The sequence below is a fragment of the Melanotaenia boesemani genome, chromosome 13 (assembly GCF_017639745.1).
Source record: "Melanotaenia boesemani isolate fMelBoe1 chromosome 13, fMelBoe1.pri, whole genome shotgun sequence".
Classification (NCBI taxonomy): domain Eukaryota; kingdom Metazoa; phylum Chordata; class Actinopteri; order Atheriniformes; family Melanotaeniidae; genus Melanotaenia; species Melanotaenia boesemani.
In genome coordinates this window covers 21,857,026-21,883,111 of record NC_055694.1, presented here as the reverse complement: position 1 = coordinate 21,883,111, position 26,086 = coordinate 21,857,026, and the positions used below count along the sequence as shown (strand labels likewise).

General features: G+C 37.0%; 1 protein-coding gene across 1 annotated transcript in view; it reads left to right on the top strand.

Moving 5' to 3' along the window:
* celsr3 (cadherin, EGF LAG seven-pass G-type receptor 3) overlaps window positions 1-26,086 on the top strand; it is a 112,600-nt gene that overhangs the window by 44,970 nt on the left and 41,544 nt on the right. Inside the window, exons 5-15 of the mRNA XM_042003003.1 lie at window positions 737-852; window positions 1,233-1,321; window positions 1,624-1,638; window positions 2,031-2,188; window positions 4,981-5,144; window positions 6,842-6,967; window positions 8,387-8,556; window positions 10,888-11,073; window positions 12,955-13,065; window positions 13,206-13,374; window positions 25,211-25,352. Of these exons, the coding sequence (XP_041858937.1) occupies window positions 737-852; window positions 1,233-1,321; window positions 1,624-1,638; window positions 2,031-2,188; window positions 4,981-5,144; window positions 6,842-6,967; window positions 8,387-8,556; window positions 10,888-11,073; window positions 12,955-13,065; window positions 13,206-13,374; window positions 25,211-25,352 (1,446 nt within the window). The remainder of the gene's footprint in view (window positions 1-736; window positions 853-1,232; window positions 1,322-1,623; window positions 1,639-2,030; window positions 2,189-4,980; window positions 5,145-6,841; window positions 6,968-8,386; window positions 8,557-10,887; window positions 11,074-12,954; window positions 13,066-13,205; window positions 13,375-25,210; window positions 25,353-26,086) is intronic.

Below are 26,086 nucleotides of genomic sequence, written 5' to 3'. Positions count from 1 at the left end.
AAAAATTCTAAATGCATACTACAAGATAGGATGCTGTGGTGTTGTTGGAACTGCAAAAGAGTTATGCAGAGAAGACACATCTTCTGGTTAACAATCCTAAATTTACATAAGAAAATGACACAATCCAAAGATAAAGTTTTCTTTGAGCAATTCTTAACCTAACAGTTTATAACATGCTTCAGTCCACAGAACTTTTTGGAATAATTTGGAAGTCTGTGTTTACATTTTTAACCCTAAAGGAATCAGTCAGAATATTTCTTTTTTAGAACTTAAAATATTTAATTCAGCAGACAGTAATTATAATAATTGCTGAACCTGACCTCTAACATTTGTAGTCTTGTGGATTGGTTTAGGACTTTCTGGAGGGTTAAGCTGCATCTACTTAATCGAGAAACCTGGAAGAAAAATCCACATTACTAGATAAGTGTCATGGGTCAAGTGAATTACTAATTTGAGGGCAGATGAAGATAAGAGAAAATGCCCTGCTTTTAATTGAAAAGAAATCACTGTAAACACTTATTATTATTATTATTAAGTGTAGTACAAACCAGAGACTGTTTGTTCTGACATATGTCTGAGCCATATTTTGTTTTGTTGTGTGAAATTGAATTTTACTGCTTCGAGTATTAAGGTCAAATGCTGCATCGACCAAACCAAAACCTCTTCTGAAAATGCAGTAAAGTTATTTGAATATTTTCTTTATAAAAATGACTTTGTGTGAAACCTACTTTTCTAGTTTTGCTACCCTGGAGAGCAACGGTCTTCTCTTCTATAATGGACGCTTCAATGAGAAACACGATTTTATCGCCTTGGAGATCCAAGAGGGACAAGTGGTGTTCAAATATTCTACAGGTATTGTATCTGTTTATGTGTGTGTGTGTGTCTGCCTAGTATGCTTGTTTTCTAATATTCCCTCAAAGAAAGCTTGTGGGAACAGAAGTGGAGACCATATGTCCACTTTATTTCTTTATGTTTCTGTTTTGGCTGTGCATTGATTTTTAAAACAGGGAAGAAAATGTCTGATTATCCACCCATCTAATGGTTGTCCTTAAGGAGTAAATGCTTTCAGTCATTACAAATATAATAATAATGTTTAATGAAGTTATGGGTATTTGTTCATACAAATCTGGAGATCATGGCCCGACTTGATGCCTGCATTCAGTTTTTTCTTAAATACTTTTCTGTAAGCACCTTCTCATGGTTTGACATGAGCTTCATCCATCTACCTGTAGGTGAATCGTCCACTCAGGTGAGTCCTTTCCTCCCTGGTGGTGTGAGCGATGGAAACTGGCACACAGTTCACATCCATTACTACAACAAGGTGGGTTAACATCATTACAGCACCTTTGGGCGCCTTATGTCATTTTTATTTTTCAACTTATGTTTGATCTCTAGTGTCTGTCTTTTGATATATCTTTTGTATTTAAAGTGATTCTCTGGTAATACTTTGTCCTTAACTTCCTATTGTTTATGCTTGTGATGCAGAAAGCTTTTTCAGGCAGACAAAGCACTTTGAATTGAAATGATGTGTTTGCATGTGGGCGTTTGCTTGTCACCATCTTATTCATGCATATTCGCTGCACATCTCCTTTAATTTTCTTCATGTGCTTTTATTTTCCTCAGCCAGCTACACGCTATGTGAGTATGAATGTGTGTCAGGCAGCACATACGCTTATTTCTTGTTTAGGCTCCTTTTCCCGCTCTTTTTGTTCCTTTCTTTCTTATTTCAGAAAGCTGAGATAGAAGAATGAGTGTGTTGTCTCTCTTCTTTCTTTTCTCAAAATTCTTACCCTTTGGTAGTGTATGTTATTTCTTGTTGGACTAATGTAAATTTCCCTCCTCTTCTTTCTAACATTAGCAGTAGCAAATTAGACGTCTGATCTTGCGTTGAAAGAGATTTCTTATTTCCTATGTAAACTCATTTTGTAGTTGTGAAAGCTGTTGTTCCTGCATGCCGACCTGTTTCATGTTGTTTCTTGTTTTCTGGGTCTTTGGATATTATATTCATCCTTGTCTATGTGTGTGTTCAGCCCAAGCGCAGTATGATTGGAGAAGCCCAGGGTCCTTCAGATGAGAAGATAGCTGTTGTGAGCATTGACGACTGTGACACGGCCTTGTCGCTTCGCTTCGGTACTCAGCTTGGAAATTATAGCTGTGCTGCACAGGGCAAACAGACCAGCAGCAAGAAGTGAGTCTTTCTTTTACTTCTCAGTATTTTGTTTTTGTACTGATATTTTTCTTTCAGTGAACTGAAAGCACCATACATCTGCTCCAACATATTTGACAGAATGATAGTCCGAAATTGTATTTAGTGGCATTGTAAAATCAAAAGGTTAAAGTGGTAATCAGAACACAGATACTAATGTATTCTGAAATTTTTAAATGTAAATTATAATTTACAGCATGGACTTCAAAACTAGGAATTAAAGTTTTAATGCGAAAAATGTTTATAGATTTTCTATTGTTATCCATTTGTTTTTTTTTTTAGATTTATAGTCTATATTACTAATAAAGATGCACAAGATGTATTAACATTACTTCCCTAACATATCACTTTCATTTGTTTGATTACATCAAAACTAGTTCTAGGTGTCTAAACTAGTTCTGACTGTTTTTAGTTCAATCTTGTAATCAAGGACAGGTTTTGGTTTTATAGGTTGTGAGATAAAGAACATAGAAAAACAGATGTGTGTTAACAAATTTCCAGTGAAATGAATTTCCCAGTTTTATATCTTAACTGACAGTTTGCACAGGGACGTACATGCTCCACACTTATAGAAACACATTTTGAATAGCAGGCCAAAGCTGTACGTACAAGAAGTCTCAGACTTCACACCGTAAGGCTCCAGCCAATTTGAAACCAGAAGCTTATTTATGTGAAGCATCAATGCTAACCACTGCTTTACTCTGATAAATGGAGAAAGTACATGCAGTGTCATAAAGCATTGACACTGAGCCGTGGGTGGTGTTAGCACAGGATGTGCCAGCTTCTTGGCAAAGATAACTTTCATTAAATATAATCTGCAGCTGATCGGAGGCTTAACAGATATTCAAAGGCAATTTTCACTAAGTAGAAAACCAATAAAGCTGATCAGTGTGCACAGCCAGCTGGCAGCAGGCAGCATATAGGTTGCTAGATTTACAAAACAAAAGCAAAAGCATGCAGAGGGACTGGTTACACATGGGAATTTTTAGAATTCACATTTTATAGAATAACAGTTAACTATTTTTAACTGTTTTTCATTTCCACCACAATTTTTAACTTCTATATGCTGGAGGAGATGTTTTCCAGTAAATCTTTTGTTTTCCATCCCGCATCCTTGTGCAGGTGCTGAACACATCATTGCAGTTGCATGGTCATATAATAGTCTGTTTAAGTCTTCCAGAGCTAGAAATGAAAACATGGCGGTTTAAGTAATTTAACAGAGATTTCAATGGTATGATCTGTAAAAATCCTGCTTAAACTTTTGAAATCAGTTGGAGACGTATTTTAGGGCAACTTCAGGTGAGGTGGAGGTGACTGTAAATGAAATCTGTGGAGGCCTGAGGTTTTAATGAGGCACAGTTCTTTGACGTCTTTATGCACCTCCATGACTGTGCGTATCTCTCTGATGGTCTTGTCACTTGTTGGCTCATTATGCTGGGTGATGAAACTCATTTCTTTTCATTCCTCTCTTATTCTCTTAGATACAAATGACACATTGTCACTTTCAGCTGCTCAGCTGTGTTTGCTCTGTTTGACCTCGTCAGTTTTATGTCGTTCATTCTGATTTGTGTCTACTGAGCAAAGGTCTACTGATGCACTAACAAGTACTTAACACACACATACAGTCTACACACATATTCAGTCAGAAAGGCAGCCCATCATAGTGTGGATATCTGGTCTCCCTCTGTAAGCTGTAATCAAGCTGGCTGTGTCCTCTCAGCTCGAAGTGAAGCAGAGAGAAGGGAAGACAGATCAAAGAGGAAGGCCAATGACGAACACTTCAGCTCTGTTTTTCTCTGCTTCTTTTCCATTTCTCCTTTTACAGCTCACCCTCCTCCTACTAGGTCCTGACATCCCCTCCTAATGACTCCTGTTGATATAGCTCTTACTTAAGCTCCTGTTTGTTTGACTCCTGTTGGCATCTATTGTGTCTGGTATTCTTCACAAATATGGTCTGCTATTATTTTTTGGTATGTGCATTTAGAAAGATTTTAAAATAAATAAAACAAAACAAGATAATGCTGCTAGACATGAAAGAAAACTGTTCATGTCTTGATTTTTTTCCTGCCTATGTCGTGCAACATTATTTACTCTCCAAATCCTTATCCTCACATTACCCTTCAATTCTTATACTACGCCCATCTTCCATCTGTCCTGTCATCTACCTTTATGCTCCCTCTTTCGTGATTTACTATAATTCTCACTTAATCTCTTGTTTGTTCTTCTCTTTCATGTTCTACCAACAGGGATCTTTTATCGTTGCTGATTTTCATCTTGCTGTTATGCATTATACTATTCTTCTATGTCCCTGAACATCACCCACAGCACTTCATGTCTGTTTTCTCCCTTTGCCTTCCACCTTTCCTGCATCTCTCCAGATATGTGCTCTGTAACTCATATTAAATCTGCTGTTTGTTCATCTCCATCTGCCAGCTCTATATTTTCATCTTTTCAAAATCTGTCTTCTTCTACTAGTTCCACTTTTGGTGGAGTGGATCTCTAAAAAAAATTCATAATTTTCTAATTTCACTCAAACTTCCACTGTCACTCTTTGGTTTTGTTGGTGATGATGCCTACCTTGATGACACATTGAATCTCTGGGTCTGTTAAATCTCTTTGCCGCTCGCATATATGTACCTTCTTTTCATGTTTTTCATATTTTACGCTCCCTTCTTTCATCCCAATCCTCGAAGGATAATCCTGTATTTCCTTCTTAACCTCCTTTCCTCTCCACTTTCCTGACTGTACTTTCTCTTTAACATCTTGTTTCTTAGATCTCTGGATCTGACTGGTCCGTTATTTCTGGGTGGAGTTCCCAATGTGCCCGACAACTTCCCCTTTGGCACCAGGGAATTTATTGGCTGTATGAAGGAGCTGCACATTGACAACAGGGCCCTGGATCTCGCTGGATTTATTGCTAACAATGGAACGCTCCCTGGTCAGCGCTGCCAATTTGTTTCATTAAAACATAAATGGTTATGCATTTGCACCATTTAACATCTTCTTTAATTGTATAAACTGTAAAAATCAGTATAAGTGATTAAATCAGTTAAAGGTTTTTATGCTATAAAGCCCCTTTTAGAAATGCTTTATGAAACAGTTATTAAATAAGGATGCATGTTCAGATTGTTTGCAAGATGTTCTTTAAAATCATTAAAATATTTCATAATATGATTTTCCACCAACGATGAAAACAGGTACCTCTATGAAAAGCAATAAAGGGACAAAAAAAAAATCAGATGGGAGAATGGTTTAATATTAAAAGAAAAGAATTGTAGAAAATATGAAGCAAAAATTCCTGTTTTTGTTAAGGAATAACATTTCTTCAGGACACAATGTTGAATCAACTACTTCACATCACAGTGTGACTTGTGTGTTATGTGGGTCTGGAAAACTCTGAACCTAAATCTGACCAAGTTAAGGGATGAGAGGAAAACACAATAAAAACACTAGAAAAATAGGTGTTACCAAGATTTTCATAGAATTTATTTTTTCTGATTTATAGATAGGTTTCAAGTGTTTCAATGAGAGGGATAAACTCTTTGTTACTACTTCTTTCAGTTTAATTGAAAAGTAGTCCATTATGACAGGAAATGAGTCAACTAGCTAACAATAAGACAAGCAAACTATCATTTTTGGTCTCATTGCTAATTTTGTGTGGGCTGGTTGCTGTGGTACAGCCATCATTACATGAGTACATTCTACATTATATGATTAGCTTGTCAATCATGGCTATCAACTTTTTTCGTTGAGAAGAACCCTCCTCATGAACCTGCCACTGTTCCTCTTTGTTTGCTCACCGCATTAGAACCACATTGCAAATCTTAACAATGTTGACAGTACCAGCCCTGTATGTACTAGTACACATGAAATGTTTTGTATCAGATTTCAGTCTTTTGCAGCCTATAGCTATCTTCACTGAAAAAAAGTGACCCCTTCATTGGCCAGGAGCTTTTGCCATTGTTGCAGTTACAGTGTTTTTCAATTTTTACTTTTTTTACTTTTTTTTTTTTAATTTTACAGATTTCTGTTCTGTTTGCTGTTGATTCGTTTGCTTGCTCTTGTCGGTGTCCGCTGCTGTCTCTTGTTTTTCTGTTGGCCCCAGATCAGACTGGACACTAGCACAAAGTGGTATTATAATAAAATGTAGTCCAGCACCAAATATTCTGTTTATCTCAGCTACTTAGTACGCTTAATATAATGCCAAAGGCAATACTTTTTACATTTTTGTTGATTTATGTAGTTAAATTTTTAGCTTTCAAACTTTTTTTTCTCTACAGAGTGCCTTTAACCCATCAAATGGTTCAGTCATTTTTTAAACCTCTATTGACCTTATAACATTGCATATGTATATACATAAGCAGTATATACACACCTAATATTTCAAGCTCCACTGTGATTTTAAAGATAAACCCCAATCAAAGGATGGATCATAACAATGCATGACACGTCATTAATGGTAATGAAGATGGTTGGCCTTTAAAAATGAATTACTTTTGAATATGCTCATTGATTATAGAAAATCATTACACACAGCTGAAAATAGCACCACCAAAATGTATCAAATATCTTGCAACTAATTGTATTTATTTGTGGAAATACAAATACTTTAATGACCTATGTTGCTGTTTATAGGCTGTAGTGCCAAACTCCCCTTCTGTAAGTCCAACCCATGTCAGAATGGTGGCACCTGCAGGGTGAGCTGGGAAACTTTCTCCTGTGACTGTCCCGTAGGATATGGAGGGAAGGACTGCAGCCATGGTGAGAGGCTACATTTATTTTTGTCCTGTGGTAATATAGGCCTAGTACATGCTACACTATGCCACTTTGGTGTGATTACCATAATAGACAGAAATAAAAAAACGATTTTTAACTTTTTTAAATGGAGCACTTATTTGACTTTATGGCTTACCAACAATAATGTTATTCAGGTAACTCCTTACCAGGGTTCTTTCTAATTCATAAATACAGCAGATACTCCTGTTTTACTTCCTCACCAGTTCAGATTTAGAAATGCTTTGCCAATCATTAATTTGTGACTTCAACTGTTCTTAAACAGTTTCCCAAATACTTCACTATTTCCTTCTCAATACATGCCAACTTTGTGGCTGAGGCGACATTTACAAATGAAACCCATATTTTTGCAGAGAAAGAGGGCTGGGGAAATTCAGCCCATGTAGATGTCATTTCAAAGGAAAGAGAAATGAATCATGGAAGACAACATCTAGAGCTTCATTAAGGCTCATTAAACTTGACATATAAGAAAGAGACACACTTGATACCTGGCTTCATTACCTTGATATAATTGGACACAGATAAACACTGACTGAGCCCCCACACGACTGGTTGATCTGTTACCCAGGTGAATTCAGTTTTACCCATTAATACTTACTGACACTGCTTGATTGGGAGCTCAGTTATCCAACCCTGAAGGGAAATTTTGTGACAAAACATGCTTGGAAAGTAAAATAGTTTTCTTTTTGTTGTTGTTTTTTTATTTGTTTTTTACTCAATAATAAATAAAATGACTTTGTTCCTGTGTCTGACAGTGTAAAGCAACAATATCTATGTTATCATTATGAATCACTCTGTAAGGAGTGAACACATAATGTCATTTTTAAAATCTATTATTTAAAATATATATATATATATTGACAGAATTTGGTATTATCACCAGTCACAGAGTTCTTAGACATGGAAATCACTACACGGAGTCTCACTGTTGAGTCACATCACTCAGAACTAGTTTTCTTGGTCTGGTTGTTTATATGTCTGTCCAATTGCTTCCAGAGACATTTCATTCTCTGCTCAATGAAAATATCTGGACATTTGTTTAGTCATGCTATGTTTCATTTACATGGCAATTAACCAAAGAAAGGAACAAACGGAAATCAGAGACTGACAATGATCTGGTTTGTATCCATGTGCATTGTTTGGGGTTGTTTAAAAACTTTTGATCACTGTGAAGATGCTCTGATCTGAAGAGTGGAGACCCTTTCATAACACAATAGGATATCACTCTTGATAAAGGGACAAGAATCCCAGGTGAAGCTGAACATGCACATGGGACAAATACCCAGAACACAGTTAATTTCCAAAGAGGGTTTTTAACCTGATTTTGTTCTTTTGTACTGAAAATACAGTAAATATTATAGAGTTTTCTTCTCAACTTTAACTTAGTGATGCCACATCCACACCGCTTCCTCGGTAACAGCGCCCTATGGTGGGACCTGAAAAACGATGTGACCATCTCCACGCCCTGGTACCTTGGCCTGGTATTTAGAACAAGAGCCCGAGAGGGGACATTGCTACAGGCTCAGGCTGGCCAGTACACCAGTCTGTTGTTCCAGGTAGGCACACACACACACACACACACACACACACACACACACACACACACACACACACACACACACACACACACACACACACACACACACACACACACAAGCATGCTGTCAAACATTTTAATGAAACATGAGATATGTTTTATTATTGTGTTTCATAATGAAAAAAACAGCACTACAGATAAAAACAGTGGAGAATTTTTTTTTTTTTTATTTTTTTTTTTATGTTTAACCACATATCACTAAACCCAGAAGATTTAGCTGCTAAAACACACACTGTGTTCAAAATAATTAATTTACATGTAGAATTTAATTTAATTAAAGATTTGGGTTTAGAAGATTGCACTTGTGTTGTTTCTCCTGTCTGATTAGATCATTGATGCCAATTTCAGACAGGTTTGATGACTACTTTCCCATGGGGAGCTTAATTAAGAGGAAACTACTTATGGAGGTTTTTATTAGGCTAGCCACAGTGTCCATGCAGTATGGGCAAAATAAAGGATCTTTTTTGTAACTGAAAAGTGTGAAACTGTACAATGCCTCGCAAAAAGAATGAAAACATTAGACATTTTATAAAAACCAAAGTGACATCACCATACTAATAAAAAACGTGTGTGTGATTCAGAGATCAAGCTAGTTTGTTCAGATAAAGACGGAGAAGCCTCCATAAGGGAAGTGCATCATTTTGTGACAAAGCTGCTAGTGGAATCCCATGAACCTCTCGATGCAGGACACACCAGTTGTGCATAAAAACCTCTATATTGACCCCCCTTTACTAATGCTCACAAAAGAAATGCTTGCAGTGGGCTCAGAAATACATTAAGACTAATTTTCAAACAGTTTCATCCACTGATGAATGCTGTGCTACACTGAATGGTCAAGACGTTGGACTGGAATGATGGGGAGTGAGATGGCAGTTTCAAATTTATCATTAGGGCTGGGTATTATCACTAAATTCCTGAATCAATTCAATTTAATTAAATTTGAAATCACGACAGCCTGAATCGATTCGATTTCAATTAAATGTGGTTTGATTAATTTACAAATATTTATGTAACAAGACCAGTATTTCTTAAATATTAAAGACATTCTCAGAAAACCATTTTTACTAACACTGAGCCCGTTTACATGACCATAAAACTCAAATATCTTGTAGTAATCAGATTACTGTAATAATATGATATGACACGTTTACATGCACTTCTGAAATACGATATTCGTAAGTGTCTACATTTACCAATCAATTATCAGATTTATAGTACATATGTGCATGGCGACATCACTTTCAGTTGTTTTCTTAACATTCAGTGTTTGTTGAACATGGTGGAGCCCTTGGTTTTAATAATAAGCTGCCTAATAGTTTACGGGTGATTGTAATCTTACACCGTTTCTGATAGTCTTCCAGCCTTATATCACCAGGTGTCCAGAAACAAAATTATTACAGTCCCTTTTTAAAAGTCCAAATTTGGCATCAAGTAGATGAGAGAAGCTGATTTTGGATGGAAGCAACACAGCCGACCTTTCAGTTCAGTATATAAGCTGTGATCTTATCGAGCATCGGTAAGTCACGCAAGAGTAGGGCCACTGTTATTACCGGAGAAGGAAATGTATAGATAAGAGAAATTGATTTCACGGTTTTATGAATTAATATTGGATTAATGAAATTTGAACTGATTTTAATAAAATCATTGATTGTTTAAGCCCACCTTTGATCATATCCTGCCATGGTATAACAAGAAAAACTTTCTTTTTTTTTATACAAGACAACGTACCATCCCATGCTACGAAAAATACAACTGAATCTTTGTCTGCAATGGGTATAAAGGCAGAAAACCTCCTGGTGTGACCAACATCATCCTCTGACCTCAACCCTATTGATAACCTGTGAAGTGTCCTTAAAAGGAAGATGAGGATGGATGGCAGTATACCTCCAAACAGCAACTTTGGGAGGCAGTTCTTGTATCCTCAAATGAGATCCAGGATAAAAACTATCCATAAACTTCAATGGATGAGAGAGTTGTTAAGGACTTCAGCTGCATGTGTTCGCTGCAGTCACTCTGATAATGACAACATTACACTTAGGTCTCAGTGGCATAATACAAATATTCTGCCTCAGGATAACACATCTAAAGATAGCTTTGTACTCACTGTACTTACAATGAAAGCTTTAGATTCACCGACTCTTGGCAGGACTGCTGCCAAGAAATTAGAGCTCTTACACACACACAATCCTTACACACACACAAACACAAGTATATACACTGCATACTCCTTTTCCTTTTTCGTCTCATGTTTTTTTCTGATATTTACTTTGCACATTTTCTTCTCTCACAGGTGACAAATGGTCAGCTGGTGTTCTCAGTGACCCGCGGCTCAACCAGACCAGTGCGTTTGCGATTGGATCAAGTTCAAGTGGCAGATGGTCGGTGGCACGACCTCCAGCTGGAGCTGCGAGACGTTCGCAGTGGCCGCGAGACGCGATACGTCGCCACACTGCGGCTTGACTTTGGACTCTTTCAGGTAACCACAGTCGCACAAATCTGTAAAGATGTTTTAGCCTGACTCAGTATCACACAGTGAAATAATCTTATTTCATATTTGTAAATCTTGAGCCTCTTTCTTTTTTCACTGATGACTCATTTTGAGCATCTTAACAACTAAAGACTGAATTGTTGTGCTTCGTATAAATTTTGACACAGAACTTTTGAACCCTTAAGTATATAAACTTTGAATAAGTACACACACATACAAATATTTGTAACATGCAGAGGCTTTTTACATCCATGTAGCATCAGACTCCCCAAGATGTGGGACACTAATCCTAGTTCCCTTAATCTCTAGTGGATTACTGTGTCAGATTGAACTGGATGATGTCTGTTTGATGTGCATGCGCGCGAATTTGTGCTGCACATATGCAACAATAACATTCTTTATCATTTTTGGCTTGCTTGAAGGAAAATAAACAGTTTTGTTTTCATGCTGTTTTAATTCTCGACTCATCAGGCAGCTGTAATGTCTTTCATCTTGGTGCTGCTGTTCACCACAATGATTCTTCAAAGTGGATCGAGTAAGACACTGAATAAATGGTGCAGAAAGCATTTGGAGATGAAAATATTAAACATCACAGCAGAAAATTAAACAGCAACACACCCTGAAAGGGTTTGGCATGTGTGTGTCTACCGTCTGATATATCCTATTGTCCTTTTTAGCATCTCCCTCTGCTGCTGAAATGATGATGAATGGAAATCATTGATTTTTGTTTTGATTCTTCCCATGTGCTAAGCTGCCCGTCAACATAGCTTTTTTATTCTGTTAGTGTTGTTACCTGATGGCTGGCATTCTCTCCACTGATTTCTTATTTAAATCAAGCTTTATTTAATGATCATTTAATGATTACGTCTGTTCACACTCTCCTTCTCTCTTGTTTGATTGACACAAGACTCATACAGTTATAACCTGCCTGGCAAATGAAGATGTATAAGTAAATGAAATAAAATAATAATAATAATAAAAACTCTAAAATAGCTTCTAAAAATCTGCTGTTGCTTTCATTATGTATGCTTCCTCTAAAGTCCATTTTTGAAAAGCATAACATCTCTTTTCATAGTTTCACAGATGACTTACTAATCTGTCATCCCGTTCAAACCAACAAACCATATTTAGGCTTTGCTATACTGTTTTAGAGATGTACAGTCAGGGACAGATCCCTCTGCCTGACTTTGAGAGTGATTTGTGCTTTTATTACTTTTCAGTCAGATTATTGTAATTTTTTACATGCTGGTGTTAATAGATGGTCACTTTGTTGCCTGCATGTTGAACAAAATGAAGCCACTCTGCCTTCTAACAAGTAAAAAACGGCAGGATCACATCACACCTGTACTGGTCTCTCTACACTGGTTTCCAGTTCATTACAGGATCCAGTTTAGAATTTTGTTTGTTTTCAAGAGTCTCAAAGGCATGATGCCTCCACATCTGTCTGAAGTTTTACAGCCTCATAGTTCAGGGCATCAAAGTCTATGAATCAGTAACTTCTGGATGTTTCATGATCCAGGCTCTGCTCCACATCCAGAGCCTCAATCATGTTAAAATTCTCCTGAAATCCCACGTCTTCTCATTGGCTTTTAGACATGGTTGAGTAGAATATTTTGGCATTTATCAAGCAAGCACAGTCATTGTGTGCAGTACTTTGGTCAAATGTTGCTGCTGTGACATTGAAATAAATTTTAACTTGATTTGTTTGCTATTGTTTTCAAATAAAAAAAAAATAAATAAAATTGACCGAGTTTTTCTATGTAAACAGATAATAGTATTAAACATGTCTCTTGTGTGTCTTTGACTCATTTAAAAGTCTGTATTTGTCCATTATTGATTAAACTTCTTGTCTGTCTCACTTATCCATAGGGAACTGTGATAGTGGGAAATGAAATTCATGGTTTGAAGGTGAAACATCTGCATGTGGGAGGAGTGCTGGGCGCTGGAGAAGTTCAGAATGGTATAAAAGGATGCATACAGGTGAGGATGGATGAACTGAATTTGAAATGTTATAATGTGATGGATGGCGAATGGAAGCCTTTGATATCCTCACATAAGAAATAAGAAATAGTCTGTCATATTCTCTCTGCTCAGTCACATGAATCTGTCTCTATTTGCAGGGTGTTCGACTGGGTGTACGGCCGGATGCCCCAGCCCTGCCCCGCCCATCCAGAGCTGTCAAAGTGGAGACTGGCTGTAATGTTGGCAACCCCTGTCTCTCGTCTCCTTGTCCTGCTCATAGCCGGTGTACAGACCTGTGGGAGCGACACACTTGTATATGTGAACCAGGTGAGTGAACAGATTTAATGGTTTGTTGAGGTTTGTGTGAAGGAACAAGACATGCTTGCCTGCTGTTGTGGCCTGTGATATTTGGAAGGTCCAGCCAGCTTGAAAAAGAGGCTTAGATTAACTTTTTTTCTGGAACATTTCCAGTAGGTTCATTTACATAAGTGCACAATTAAATATTACAAGTTTAAAACAAGGTTGATTACTCTTTGACTCCAGTGAGAGAGGACTCATTACACAAGGATAATGACACGAAGAACATTTTTTAAGATTCTGTATAATTTGCAGCCTGATGAATGTTGCTTTTAATTTGCACTTAGTCATGCATCAATAATAGTTATTTATAATCTTACTATTGAAGAATTATATATTTTGAAAAGAGTTGTTGGAGCTTTCTTTGGATATTTTGTATTACGTTCTGTACTATATATATGCAATCCCCGGTTTTATGATGCAGCATGAAAAAGATAAATTTTTTATCATGCTGAATGCAGCAGCATTCAACATTCAGATATTTATCACATTTATGTTCCCATCCAATTTAATTCTGAAAAATACAATAGCAAAAGAGAGAGCTACAAGCCATGCATTGAACTGGACAATTCATCACCACAGGCCTTACTGAGTCAGTTGTTAAATAAGATGGTGTCATACTACTAAAACAACTCATGACAAGTCTCATTTGTGTGAAAACACTTGCGGTGGATAAAGCAGCTAAAAATATCAAATTTCTTCATGTTTTAACTTGCTGAAAAGTCACTGAGATGCGCAGAGAAGCATCTAACTTTCTTTGCACCAAAGCATGGTCTTTCACTTCACCAGGAGACACTATCTCCTCCATCAATGCTGGGGGAGCTGGGGAGGGGTTTGATGTGTGGAGTTTCTATATTTTCCCCATGTGTGCGTGGGTTCTCTTCAGGTACTCTGGCTTCCTCCCACAGTCCAAAGGCATGCATGTTAGGTAAATAGTGACTAAATTCTCCCTAGGAGTGAGTGTGAATGGTTGTTTTATCTCTCTGTATTGGCCCTGTAATACACTGGTGGCCTGTCCAGAGTGTACCCTGTCTCTTGCCCGCTAATTACCAGGATAGGCTCCAGCCACCCTCAACCCTGAATTGGAATAAATACTAAAGAAAACTTAATGAATGTTTGTGAGAGGAGAAGCTGCAGCAAAAGCAAACATGCTGTAGTGAACACTAAACAGTTCGCCTAGCTCATTAATCATTACTGGAAATTTGCCAGACTTGGCCAAATAGGTAATATTTAACTGGTTTCACGGGGCCAGGTGTTAAATTAGCTGTTGAAACAACAATAAAATAATAACAACTAAAGGTATTTATGCAGAGTAGGACATAAAGTGCTAAAATCATGACAAAGCAACAATTAGCACAGACAACCAAGCTGTTGAAATGTAAAACCTCTTGACATTATGAAGTAAAGACAGAGGGGACCTACAGTCTGCCAGATTCCTCTTAAAAGCAGTACATATTGTCAATTTAAGATCAAAGTCTGGTTCATAAACGTGACTGAATGTTGAAAGTGATAAAATTAATATTTCCAGGTTCAGCTTAGAAAGATTGCTATTGTAAATTATTATAGGAAGGTACCAAGCTGCTGATAATCAGTCATGTTCAGTTGCCATCAGATTAATGGAAGGAACTGCACCTCTAAAAGGGGGTCTCTATATACCAAATCATGGTCATATTAAATGAAACTTTCTTTAATTGAGACTACCTGTTCACTGGTTTGGCAAATCAAGCGTGTCATTAGCTAACTTATCTCTGGGGTTCTTACTATCAACTACATGGATTAAACAGTTTATCTGTTTATCCTGTTTCTTTGCCATGGCTGTCACATAATCTTACCTGTGTGTACACTTCAACTGTTGCATTTACCGAAAAACCTTATGTCTCTTACATAATTACTTTTTACAATCAAAGAAAAAAAATCTTAAAGTAAAGCACTGTGCTCTTGTGTAATGTACAGCAACCTACAACACCTGTAATAGACACCCCTGTTAGTTAACTGTCTGTTGTTTAGCTTTCTGTAAACATCACCACCACATGTCTGGGACTGCTACAGACCACAGCAGGGTGCAGTAGCAAGCATGGTGCACCATTAGTGTGGTCTCTGGAGTTTCTTTCCTGACATATGTGTTCTTGCTGAATCTGGAAATATCCCATTAAAAGAGTTAATGACTTCAAACCACTGGTGAAACGGATGCTGGTAATTTCAGTCTCCAGTGTGGCAGCAGACTAGGACTTCAGAGCAAAATGAAAGCAGCAATGCAAAGTCCTCGGTCTGAGGCAAAGATGCAAAACCTAATTACAGCTGTTTTTGCTGCAGTTCCCTTTAATGTGTTTGATTATTCAAAAGGCAGCATCCACTTTAAGTCCATATTGACTTATTTCCTCTAAATTGTTTGTTTGTATTTTAGTTGCACTGAGCTGCTGCACTTTACTTGACTTTCATGACGTGTTGGTTGGACTGCAGAACAAGAAGAGGGGATCAAAACTGTGGATGGTTGTGAAACTGTTAAGGTCTTAGATGTATAATTGTCGCAGTCCTTCTTTAAGATTTATCAATTAATGACAAAATTCAAGGCTTTAAACAACTTTTAAGTCTGTCAGCGTCTGCCAATACAAAATAAATTGGCCATTGACACAGCCATGAGTAATTTTCCATTTCAGGCATGTTAAATCTGCTAACCTGTGAGCCGTGGAAATTGTTCTAATAATTTGAACACAATGAAAAAAAGATGCTTCAGAAGAGAAAGTGAAGGAAGACAGCTGATTTTAAGAGAGAAGGGAAATAATTATGTGTCCATATCTGTCTAGGTGTCCGCCAACTCTCTAACTAGGTTAAACTGATATTTGGGTTTGCATAATGAGTCCACATCCACCTGAGACCAAGAATCAAAGACAGACTGCAGGCCAGCTTCCAAGTCTCCGAAGGTGAATATAATGAGGTAGAATTAATATGGGGGAAAAAAAATATGATTAAAAGAGAAACAGATGAGGGTGGAAAAGAGATGAGAGAGCAGAGAAAACATGTAGCATTTGTGGAGTGATGGAGAGAGGGACCGAGAGAGAGAGAGAGAGAGAGAGAGAGAGAGAGAGAGAGAGAAAACAACCAAATACTCAAAAATGGAGAGGAGGAACAAAGGGCTGAAAATGTTAATGATTAATGAGCTGGAAAAGGCGGTTGGCAGAAATAGTATAAAATAAACAGAAAGTTCTGAAGCAAGAGGAGAGAAAAAAAGAAAGGAGGGCGTGAGACATTCAAATCAAACAGCCTGAAAACACCGGTGACACGTTTGGGAATACATGTACACAGCGACATGCAGGGAAGTTCGAGAAAATTAACATGACAGCTAAATGCACAACAGAGAAAGTAGTGTGAAAGCAAGGAGGAGGATAAACTGTGGTATCTGATATTAATATGGAGCTTTAGTAGCAGCTATTCATACAACAGCTGCAGTTTTGTTCTGCAGGTATTGATTAAACCTGAAAGACCAACTAAGCAGAGACAATTACAGGAGATAATTCATATTTATGATTAAATGGACAAGGAAACAAGAAATCGTGTGGTAAATTAGGAGGAAAATGGGCCTAATGAAAGAGAAAAGCATCGAGAAACAGGAAGCAACCAGTTCATTTGATAGCTGTTCAACATTTTTCAGTATTAGTTACATCTGTCATGGTTTAAGGGTTTTTAGTTCTGTTAGTTTAAGTTTCTAGTCTTGCCATTTTGAGTTCTGTCTTTCCTCTTTTATGTTGTTGAGTTTATTCCCTTGTATTGTGTTTGCTTTCCTGCTGCCCATTTCCCAGTCAGTCTGTCACACCTGCATCTTGTTTTCTAATTAGTTCCTTCAGTATTTCCTTTGTCCTGTTAGTTAATTGTCTCTCTGTCAGCTAGTCTGTTCACTTCCTTAGTCTTCGTTTGTGTTAGTTGTATAGTGTTCAGTTGTGTCTCCTGCTACAATTAAAATCTTCACCTTTCTCTCAGCTGCCTCTGATATTAGTCAGTCCTGCAACTGGGACCATTTCGTCTTCATGACATCTTTCTTTTACATCTGAAACTGGCTTTTTGCATAAACAGCTTTACTTTCCCTCTTATCAAGTTTATCAATTTAGGTCATTATGAAATAACTTTTCAACTCACGAGTAAAGACTGAGTAAAAGCTGAAGAAACATTTGGATGTAACTTTAACCCTCCTGGTAACTCTTGAGCAAATGTAGAGAGCTTAAGATTAAAGATGGGAACTTAAAAAAAACAGAAATGAAGCTGCTGTCCGTCACTGTCAATCATGTAAGGCCAAACTTTTGTCAAGCCAGTTAGAAGAAATGAATCTATTCCACAGTTTTCTTTAATAGAAGCTGAAATTCTTATAATTGATGCTATCGCTAGCTTCATGATGGGCCACCATTGTTGATTGTTCTCACACCTGAAACATGTTCATAACTGCCAGTATTGGACAATGATTGTTCTGGATCGACTGTGCTTTTGGGTAGATTCTTTTGTAACTGCTATCTTGAAATCAGGCTGCCTCTGATGGTGTGAATTTTATCCCAGTTAATCATATATTGCCATTTTACCAAAGCTAGTGGCAGTGCTGTTTCACACAAGATCCACTGACATCAGATGCTGTGAGCAACACTGTATTTTAATAAAGGCGTTAGTAGTAGATTAAAATTATGGCACTTTGAATTGTGGCACTTGATCTAGTATCGAATGACCAAGGATTGATAACAGATTATTTTATGCCTTATTTGCTGATATCTTACACCATAGTAGTAAAGTTCATACCCAGTTCAAATCACACACTTTGCAGTCACCTGCAACTATCAGGGCAACACGCACTGTGTAGCTGACAACAGTGAAACATATTCAGTAACGTAAATCAGTAACAGCCCTGCAAACCAAAGCAGCCTCACTATGTGAGAAAAAGTTGCAGGCTTTTCTTTTACTGAAATGATATTTGAGTGACTCTTGTTATTTTGTGCACTTCAGCTGTAAATGTCTGCTTGAAAAATAAAACTGCTACTGTTTTAAAAGAAATTTGAGTAATTTACATTTATAACTGAAAACAAAAGAAAAACTTTCTGTGCAAAGCCTGACACCACAGCATCTACTTTTAGATGAAAGAAGAAAGGAAAAAGAAAGTTTACAAGAAAGAAAAGTTGGTGGAAATGAGAGTGTAAGATCAAAGCAAAGTTGGAGTGAAGGAGTAATGTCTTGGTGTGTTGCACGGAGGATATAGGGTGTTTTAAGTGGAGGCCTCAGGCCTGACAGCGTGGGGAGGAAACAGAGGCACTGCTCTCCCTGTAGCATCCTGCACCAGCCCGCAAGCAAATGCTAACACCTTGACTCATTAACGTGGAGCATACCAAGAATGGAAACACGCACGCGTGTCTTCACAGCTAAACTGAATCCTGCATGCACACACATACACACTGAGACGAATCTGCAAGCTTATTTACTGTAAACATGCACAGAGAGAGTGGCACACTCATTATCATTACATTTCATCAGCACAATGCATTAAAAATGAAAACTGTTACACAATGAATGTCGCTTAGAGACAAATCAAACTTTAATAAAAGCAGAGAGAGGCAAAAATGAAGAGGTGCCCTCTGAATAATTCCCTTTCATTTGTGTGTTTGTGTGTTTTGGCCTGGTGCTGAGAATAGCTTAATGCGACTAATATAATTGACAGCGCATCTGATTTGTGCACTACAACCTCCTACATAGAAAACACACACACACACACACACACAGTAACTTTAATGCACTCACAGTGAAACAAGGTCCTGGATAACTTTTTTTTTTTTCCAGTTCCTTGCTCTATGTGTCCTTAAGTGTTTGGTATTCATGCTGATCAGAGCTTACTATACTTGACAGGCGCAGTCAGTTGCTACAGGCTAATTCTCTGACGTGAAAACAATTTAACATGAAAAATTACAGCCATGTTTATGTCTACTTTAGTTCCCTGAGCTCTTTAAAAACCAACACACTCACAGTTTAAAAGAAGCTTTCATAGCCAGTTTTATTGCAGAAAGGAGTCATTTGAAAAAGGCAAAAGCAAAATAAATATTTCTGTAAATGGAGTTTGTCAGACAAGTGCAATATGGTTGTTTTTGGAAGTGTTTTGCAGCTACAGTATTTTCAGCTCAGTCCCTGTGGGAGAAAAAGAAAGAGATTTATGAGTTTCACACTGCTCCTCTGTGTTACGTACAGTAAATATCTTTAAGATGCTGAATCAGGGTAAAGTCGTTCTCTGTAACAGATGAGTGTTATTTAATGATCAAGTATGATGTCAGAATTAGAAATGACCAGGGCTGAGAGGTCATGATTCCATGGCTATAAAAATGTTGCTGTATGAAATTTGAAATGTTTATTCATAAAACTTCTAGCACACTTACTCTTAGCTTGTAAAACCCATTTTCCAACGATATGTTAACCTTAAATCAATTAAAGTGTGTCTAATAACATTTTTAGGTTTATGAACTACATAATTATGACTCAAAACATTTTCAATTTTTAACACAAAGCTTCAGAAATGGACAAAATTTAGGATGCAGTTCATGTTCATGAGTCTAATGTCAGAAGATCTGGGAACACCAACAGTGTTCATTGCAGGCATGCAAGAGGAAAGCCTCTGTTCTCTAAAAATTAAAATGAGGATGAGTTTTGTACCAAAACTGATGGTGATACATTAGTGTCAAAACGTTTTACGACCAAACAAAACAACTATTTATGTTAAATCTGATGATGTTGTTAAAAAGACTGACCAGACCAGCTAAAGGGAGAACAATAAAACCTTAGCTGAGATTCAACATGGATGAAGTTGAAGTAGCAGTAGGAAAGCAGGAGCCGGGTCTCCCTCTATTTTTCTGTTGCTAAATGTTTTATATCACCAGCTGTGTCTCTGAACGCAGCTCAGTTGGCAACGGCTACATTTACAATCACCATTTGTTAAATTCTTAACCAGTCAGCTTGTGTTTATAGATTTGAAACTAAATATATAAATCCTGTTTCTATCACCATTTATTAATACCATGGAGCTTTTGGAGACCCAAGTAAACATTGCACAAACATCAACAGCTGTTTAAAACAGTGTTTTAAATCTGTGATACTGGGATGTGTGTTTGCTGGGAAAACAAAAAAAAAAACCTGTTATCTGTTGTTGTCCTTTTGAATATAAGCTGTCTTCCTGCACGGGTCAACCATCTATTGAAGGAGAAGCTTAAATGGTATCTGAAATGGTTCTGTCTCGCACCAACCCTGAACTAGCACTGGAACTGTTTTGGCTGAAACCCAGCTGTGGAGAACAAAATGATATCTACAGTCAAATGATCTACCTGTCTTTGTTCTTACAAGCTCAATCCTCTTCCTATGTCTCTCTGTTGCCTTTTGTTGTGACAAGGCCAGGATCATTATAAGCATCTGAAAAGAGCCAAGGCCACTGCTGCCTTGCTCAGCCAGTTGCCATGGTGAAAGTGTGAAGATGTATAGGGCTGACAGAGGATGATTGAGTGTGTGAATCGGTGTGTTTTAGAGAATGTGAGTACAGTTAGGGGCAGGGTGGGGAATCAATAAGAGCAACAAGAACAATGGATTACTGCTACAATCTTTCTCATGACTTTGACTGTACAATTAAAACAGAAGAATTGTATGATGCCTTAAATATTTGGAGGAAGAGAATAGGAGAAAACCTAAGATGGAAAAAGAAAATTGTCTGAAGGTGGGGCAAAAAGCGAGGCCATATTCCTTTATTTTTGGCCAAGAAAAAAACAGCTTTAGAATGACATATTCAGAGAAAAGAAGTCATTGAAAGGCTGTGTGATTGTAAAGCAGCAGTCAAGGCTAAAAGCTTGAGAGAGTCTTCTGCATTTTCTGTAGAAAAAAGCATTTAAGCCTGCTGCACACACCGCAGTCAGCTATAGAGGGGAAGTAAACCTTAACAAGACACATCAGTCTCTCTTCAATCTGCAGAGGTGTCCCTCAGGTCACTGCGGTTAAATTAAAAAGGAAGCCTTGAAACCAGACTTTATTGCTAAAAAACAGCTTTTTATTGATAGTGTGATACTCTTTGTAAAATGTTATATATTGCTCTCAAATATTTCACTTTGTTTTTTTCTTGATGACTAGTGTTGATGTGAAAGTTAGTGTGGAGACAGTGTCCTCAGATAAAGTAAAACAACGCTGTTTCTGAGTTGACAACTGCTCATATCTATGTAGTTCAATTACACCCGTAGTTTAACCCTTAAAACTCTGCTAGATCGCTTATATTGGCAGTAATTTCTCCGGAACAGTACTGTGTAATTCTGTGGGGGGAATTGTGATTGATAGCTCACCCTTTAGGTGATCTATGAAAGTTCTCCAGGTATTTATGTCTCGTTAAGGAGGTTTACAATCCAGCCGCAGTATGTATTGTTTATCCACAGACTCTACATGGTAAATCCAAAACCATTATTTGTCACATTTTCTAATAAAAAAAAATCCTAATCACTACAATGTTGCTAAGAGACCTCTACAGAAATTATGATGAAGCCACTTTCTATCAAACTTTAGACCAATTAGATAGCTTAAATTTATGGTGATGTCCAATCACAAGTAGCCAAAGATCAACAAGTGACAGAAAAGTCAAATGCCTGTCTGAAAACACACACACACACACACACACACACACACACACACACACACACACACACACACACACACACACACACACACACACACACACACACACACACACACAAACAAAATAGTGGTCCTTTGAGGAGGAAAAAATGTAAAGACATGAGTAATTTCTGTTGTGTGTTTATTTTTTTAATGCCATTTTTTTTTCCCTTAAAGCCAACACTTGAGAGAATTATATGCAAAGCACTGTTAGTAATAAATTCTGTTTTGTGTTTTTGGTTGGCCTTTATGGTGCTATGTCTTTTGCCGTATTTATTTAATATCATTTTAGCCTCCTAATCTGATAACTGAGGCTGTCCTGAAAATAAATATATATATATATATATATATATATATATGTATATATATATATATATATATATATATATATATATATACCAGTAAACCACTGACAACCAAAAAACATGACGACTGAGTACCACCTCCCCCTCCAGGGACCACCATTGCCCCTGAAGATGTGTTTTCCTACTGGCAGGAAAATGATTGGTGGTCCCTCACCTTTCACCATGTAACCAAGATGGCAAAATAGTGCAGCAATTTTGTGGTTTTTCATTCTTTTTTCTAAATTATTATACATACTCTAAGGGCTCTTATAATGCATAGCATTTTCTTGTCCTAGCACTTGTAACTGTGCAATTTCAGCACAGTATCCTTTTCTAGCTGTACAATATGATGTCAAACACCCCTCAACAATACTGAAGTAAAACTGGAAGCCTTAGGCTGAAACAATACTTTTGTCCATTTAGTTAAAATAAACTTTCTCTTAAAATATGTCAATCTGTCAAAATATGTGTTAAATGTGCAGAAATGTGGTATAAATATATTTAAATATCAAGTAAACACAGTCATTTTTCTGGAATGATTAAAGCAACACATTCTAGTAATAGCTGTGTAATTACCATTTAGCTTTAATTAATGTAAAAGCTTTTGCCGTTGTGTGATTCCTTATCAGTGAACATGCATGTGAGTTTATTTGTTTTAATTTGTACCTCATCATGAAAGTGATGCTTTATGATATGGTCTCGACATATTTTAGTCCTTAAAATAAAACTACCCTGGACTAATTAGTCCCATAGTCTTCTCTTTTAACTGAATGCAGGTCTGGGTGAGAGACCTTTCTTTGTTTGTGTTAAGTACCCCCTAAAGTGTGTGTGAAGCACTCTGCTTTAGTCATTAACTTAGAGAGGGGTTTGTGTGCTGGCCCATATTACCATATAAGAGGCTGGTGTGTTCGTGAGGAGTATCTAGGGATTGTGCTGAGGAGAAGACAACTTTCTTCACCACACTGCACAGGTGTATGTTGAAGTGAATGGTTGATGTGTGTGTTTTAATGCCCTCCTGTTGAAGAGGCTTGTTTAGCTCTGTTGAAGTGGGCTGTATTAGCTTTTGTTGTTGCAGTTTTTTGTGTTGTCCTAAAGAGATGTTTTAAACTTTTTCTCAAATCGGTATTTTATGAGGGGAACGTAATGCTTCAGTTGAATTCTTTTTAGTCTCTGGATTGTGTGTCATTATTACCAATATAATGTTACACATCAAAGCCAGTTAACAAGGATGTCAGCCGTTTCATAGGAAACTGTTTGCAGGCTAGTAAAGCCTGCCAGTACAACTACTTTTACTGGAATCCTTGCAGTTTTAATGTTAATAAAACTTTCATGAAAAAAGTAGCTTCTTGTATTGAAGCTATTCTTGTGCACTATGTACCTACACTCAGAAATCAGGATAGGCTGCAAGGTACTATTGTAAAAAGATTTATTTTTTTACATTGTCAGTTTTTTTTTTTTTTAATCCCAGTCAATCTTGTCTGATTCTAGTCACCCACTGTCTGAGTTCAGATTGCTTCCATCAGGTTTCAAATGTGTTATTCCAAGATGCCGCACAGACTCTTTCACCCCAGCTGCCACTGTTTTTATTTTAAATAACTACATATGATTTTTCTTTAAATTTGAATCTGTTATTAATTTTTCCTTTTGTGGCTTTGTTTGATTGTATGATAACTTCTAGCTGAGGAACAATTAACCTCTTGTAGATAAATAGGAGGCTGTAATTTTCTTTTAAGTTGTGATTTAGTGATTGACAGTACTGTAATTCTCAGCAGTCACTTATTTCTCTAGTGGCATTTGTAATAATTTTGTCATATTTACAAGTGGTAAATGGATGGAAAATATAAACAGCACAAAAAGTAAGGAAATTTGAGATTGGTTGATTATAATAATAATAATAATAATAATAATAATAATAATAATAATAATAATAATAATAATAATAATAATAATAATAATAAAAAATCTTTATTTGTATAGAACTTTAAAAAAAAAACAAGGTTTACAAAGTGCTGAACAGCACACAGCAAAGTGAGGTAATAAATTTCAACAAAGTAAAGACACATGCATGAGTACATTTAGACAGACGGACAGAAGTCCGACAATAAATAAGTCAGAAATAAAGTAAAAATTTAAATAAATGGGTTATAAAAAGGCCAGTTGATATGAGTGTGTTTTAAGAAGTGACTTAAAAGATGATACTGATGGTGCCAGACTTATCACCTCAGGCAGGTTGTTTAAGTCGAAGGGCTCGAAAAAGCTCGGTAACCTCTGGTCTTGAGTTTCGACCCTGGCACATCTAAAAGGGACCTGCCTGAGGATCTAAGGCTGTGGGGAGGCTCGTAGGGTGTCGGTAACTCTGTAATGTAGCTGAGTGCCCGACCTAAACAAGCTTTAAAAGTAATCAGTAAAACCTTAAAATCAATCCTAAAACGTACAGGGAGCCACTGCAGCGAGGCTAAAACAGGGATAATGTGTTGTCTTCTGCTAAAAATGATTTCTTTGCTGTAATAATGTTTCTTGGCAAAGCATTTTATACCAATGGAAAGCCTGTTTGTTTCACTTCTAATTGGTGCCAAATTTCTAAGGAAAACAGTTATGGGTGCAACAGTATAGGTTGCACCCATAAATGCCAATGCCAAACCGTTTACTCTGATGTTCAGTCAGAACAGTTTTAAGGATGTTATTCTTTTTCATATGGAAGATCATGTAATCTATGCATTAAATTAATCTAATTCTCAAAGCTAATTATTTCTTTACTAATAAATTTTGGAGTTAAAGTTTAGATTAGATTCTCTGTCTGCTTTTCACAGGTTACTATGGGAAAAGCTGCACTGATGCTTGCCACCTGAATCCATGTGAAAACGAGGCTCAGTGTCACAGGAAGCCCAGCTTCTCCCATGGCTACATATGCGACTGTGGAGACAACCACTATGGGCAGTACTGTCAACACAGGTACACACACACACACACAAACACAGTCAATTTATTCTACATGTGAACCATGTGTTACTCCAACAGCGACAGAAGTTCTTTATAGATTTAAACCACCTAAGCTTGGTTCAGTGTGTGTGTGTGTCTCAATATCTCAAGCTCTTCCTTGCCCCTCATCTCTAACCTTGCATGTAATCCGCTGTGGGATGGGGGCAAGTAAAAGTCATAAGTCACACACACACTGAGGCTTATCTGTGTGTGTTAAAATGTGAAGTGACTGTGACCCTGACCTGACACCATGCTCCCTTCCTGCCTGTGAAATCCACATACACTCTAAGAAGTAAAACGTTGAATTTAATTGATAAAGTTAAGGCAATCTTTTCCACAAAACTCTGTCAATTAAGCATAAAACAATATGGTTGTTATCTGCAATCTCAATGGTCACGTATATCTGAAGTGAAATTGTTATATAAAGGCTACAGCTTTGCACAATTGTCATTACTTATCATCATTAATTAGAATGTAATCACACTTTGTTCATTTTATTGACAGTATTACTTTGGTTTTAATTGACAATATTAATTTTGATTTAAGTGTACCATTTACACTGTGCTTTGGCCTTAATTAATTTGATTAATTATGATTTAATTAATAATATTTATATGCTAAATGTTTAGGTGTAATTAAAACTAGTGCAAAAAGGTTCCTGAGTTGTCATCTGTACTCTGTAGTTAGGTGCTGGACCTTTCAAAGAT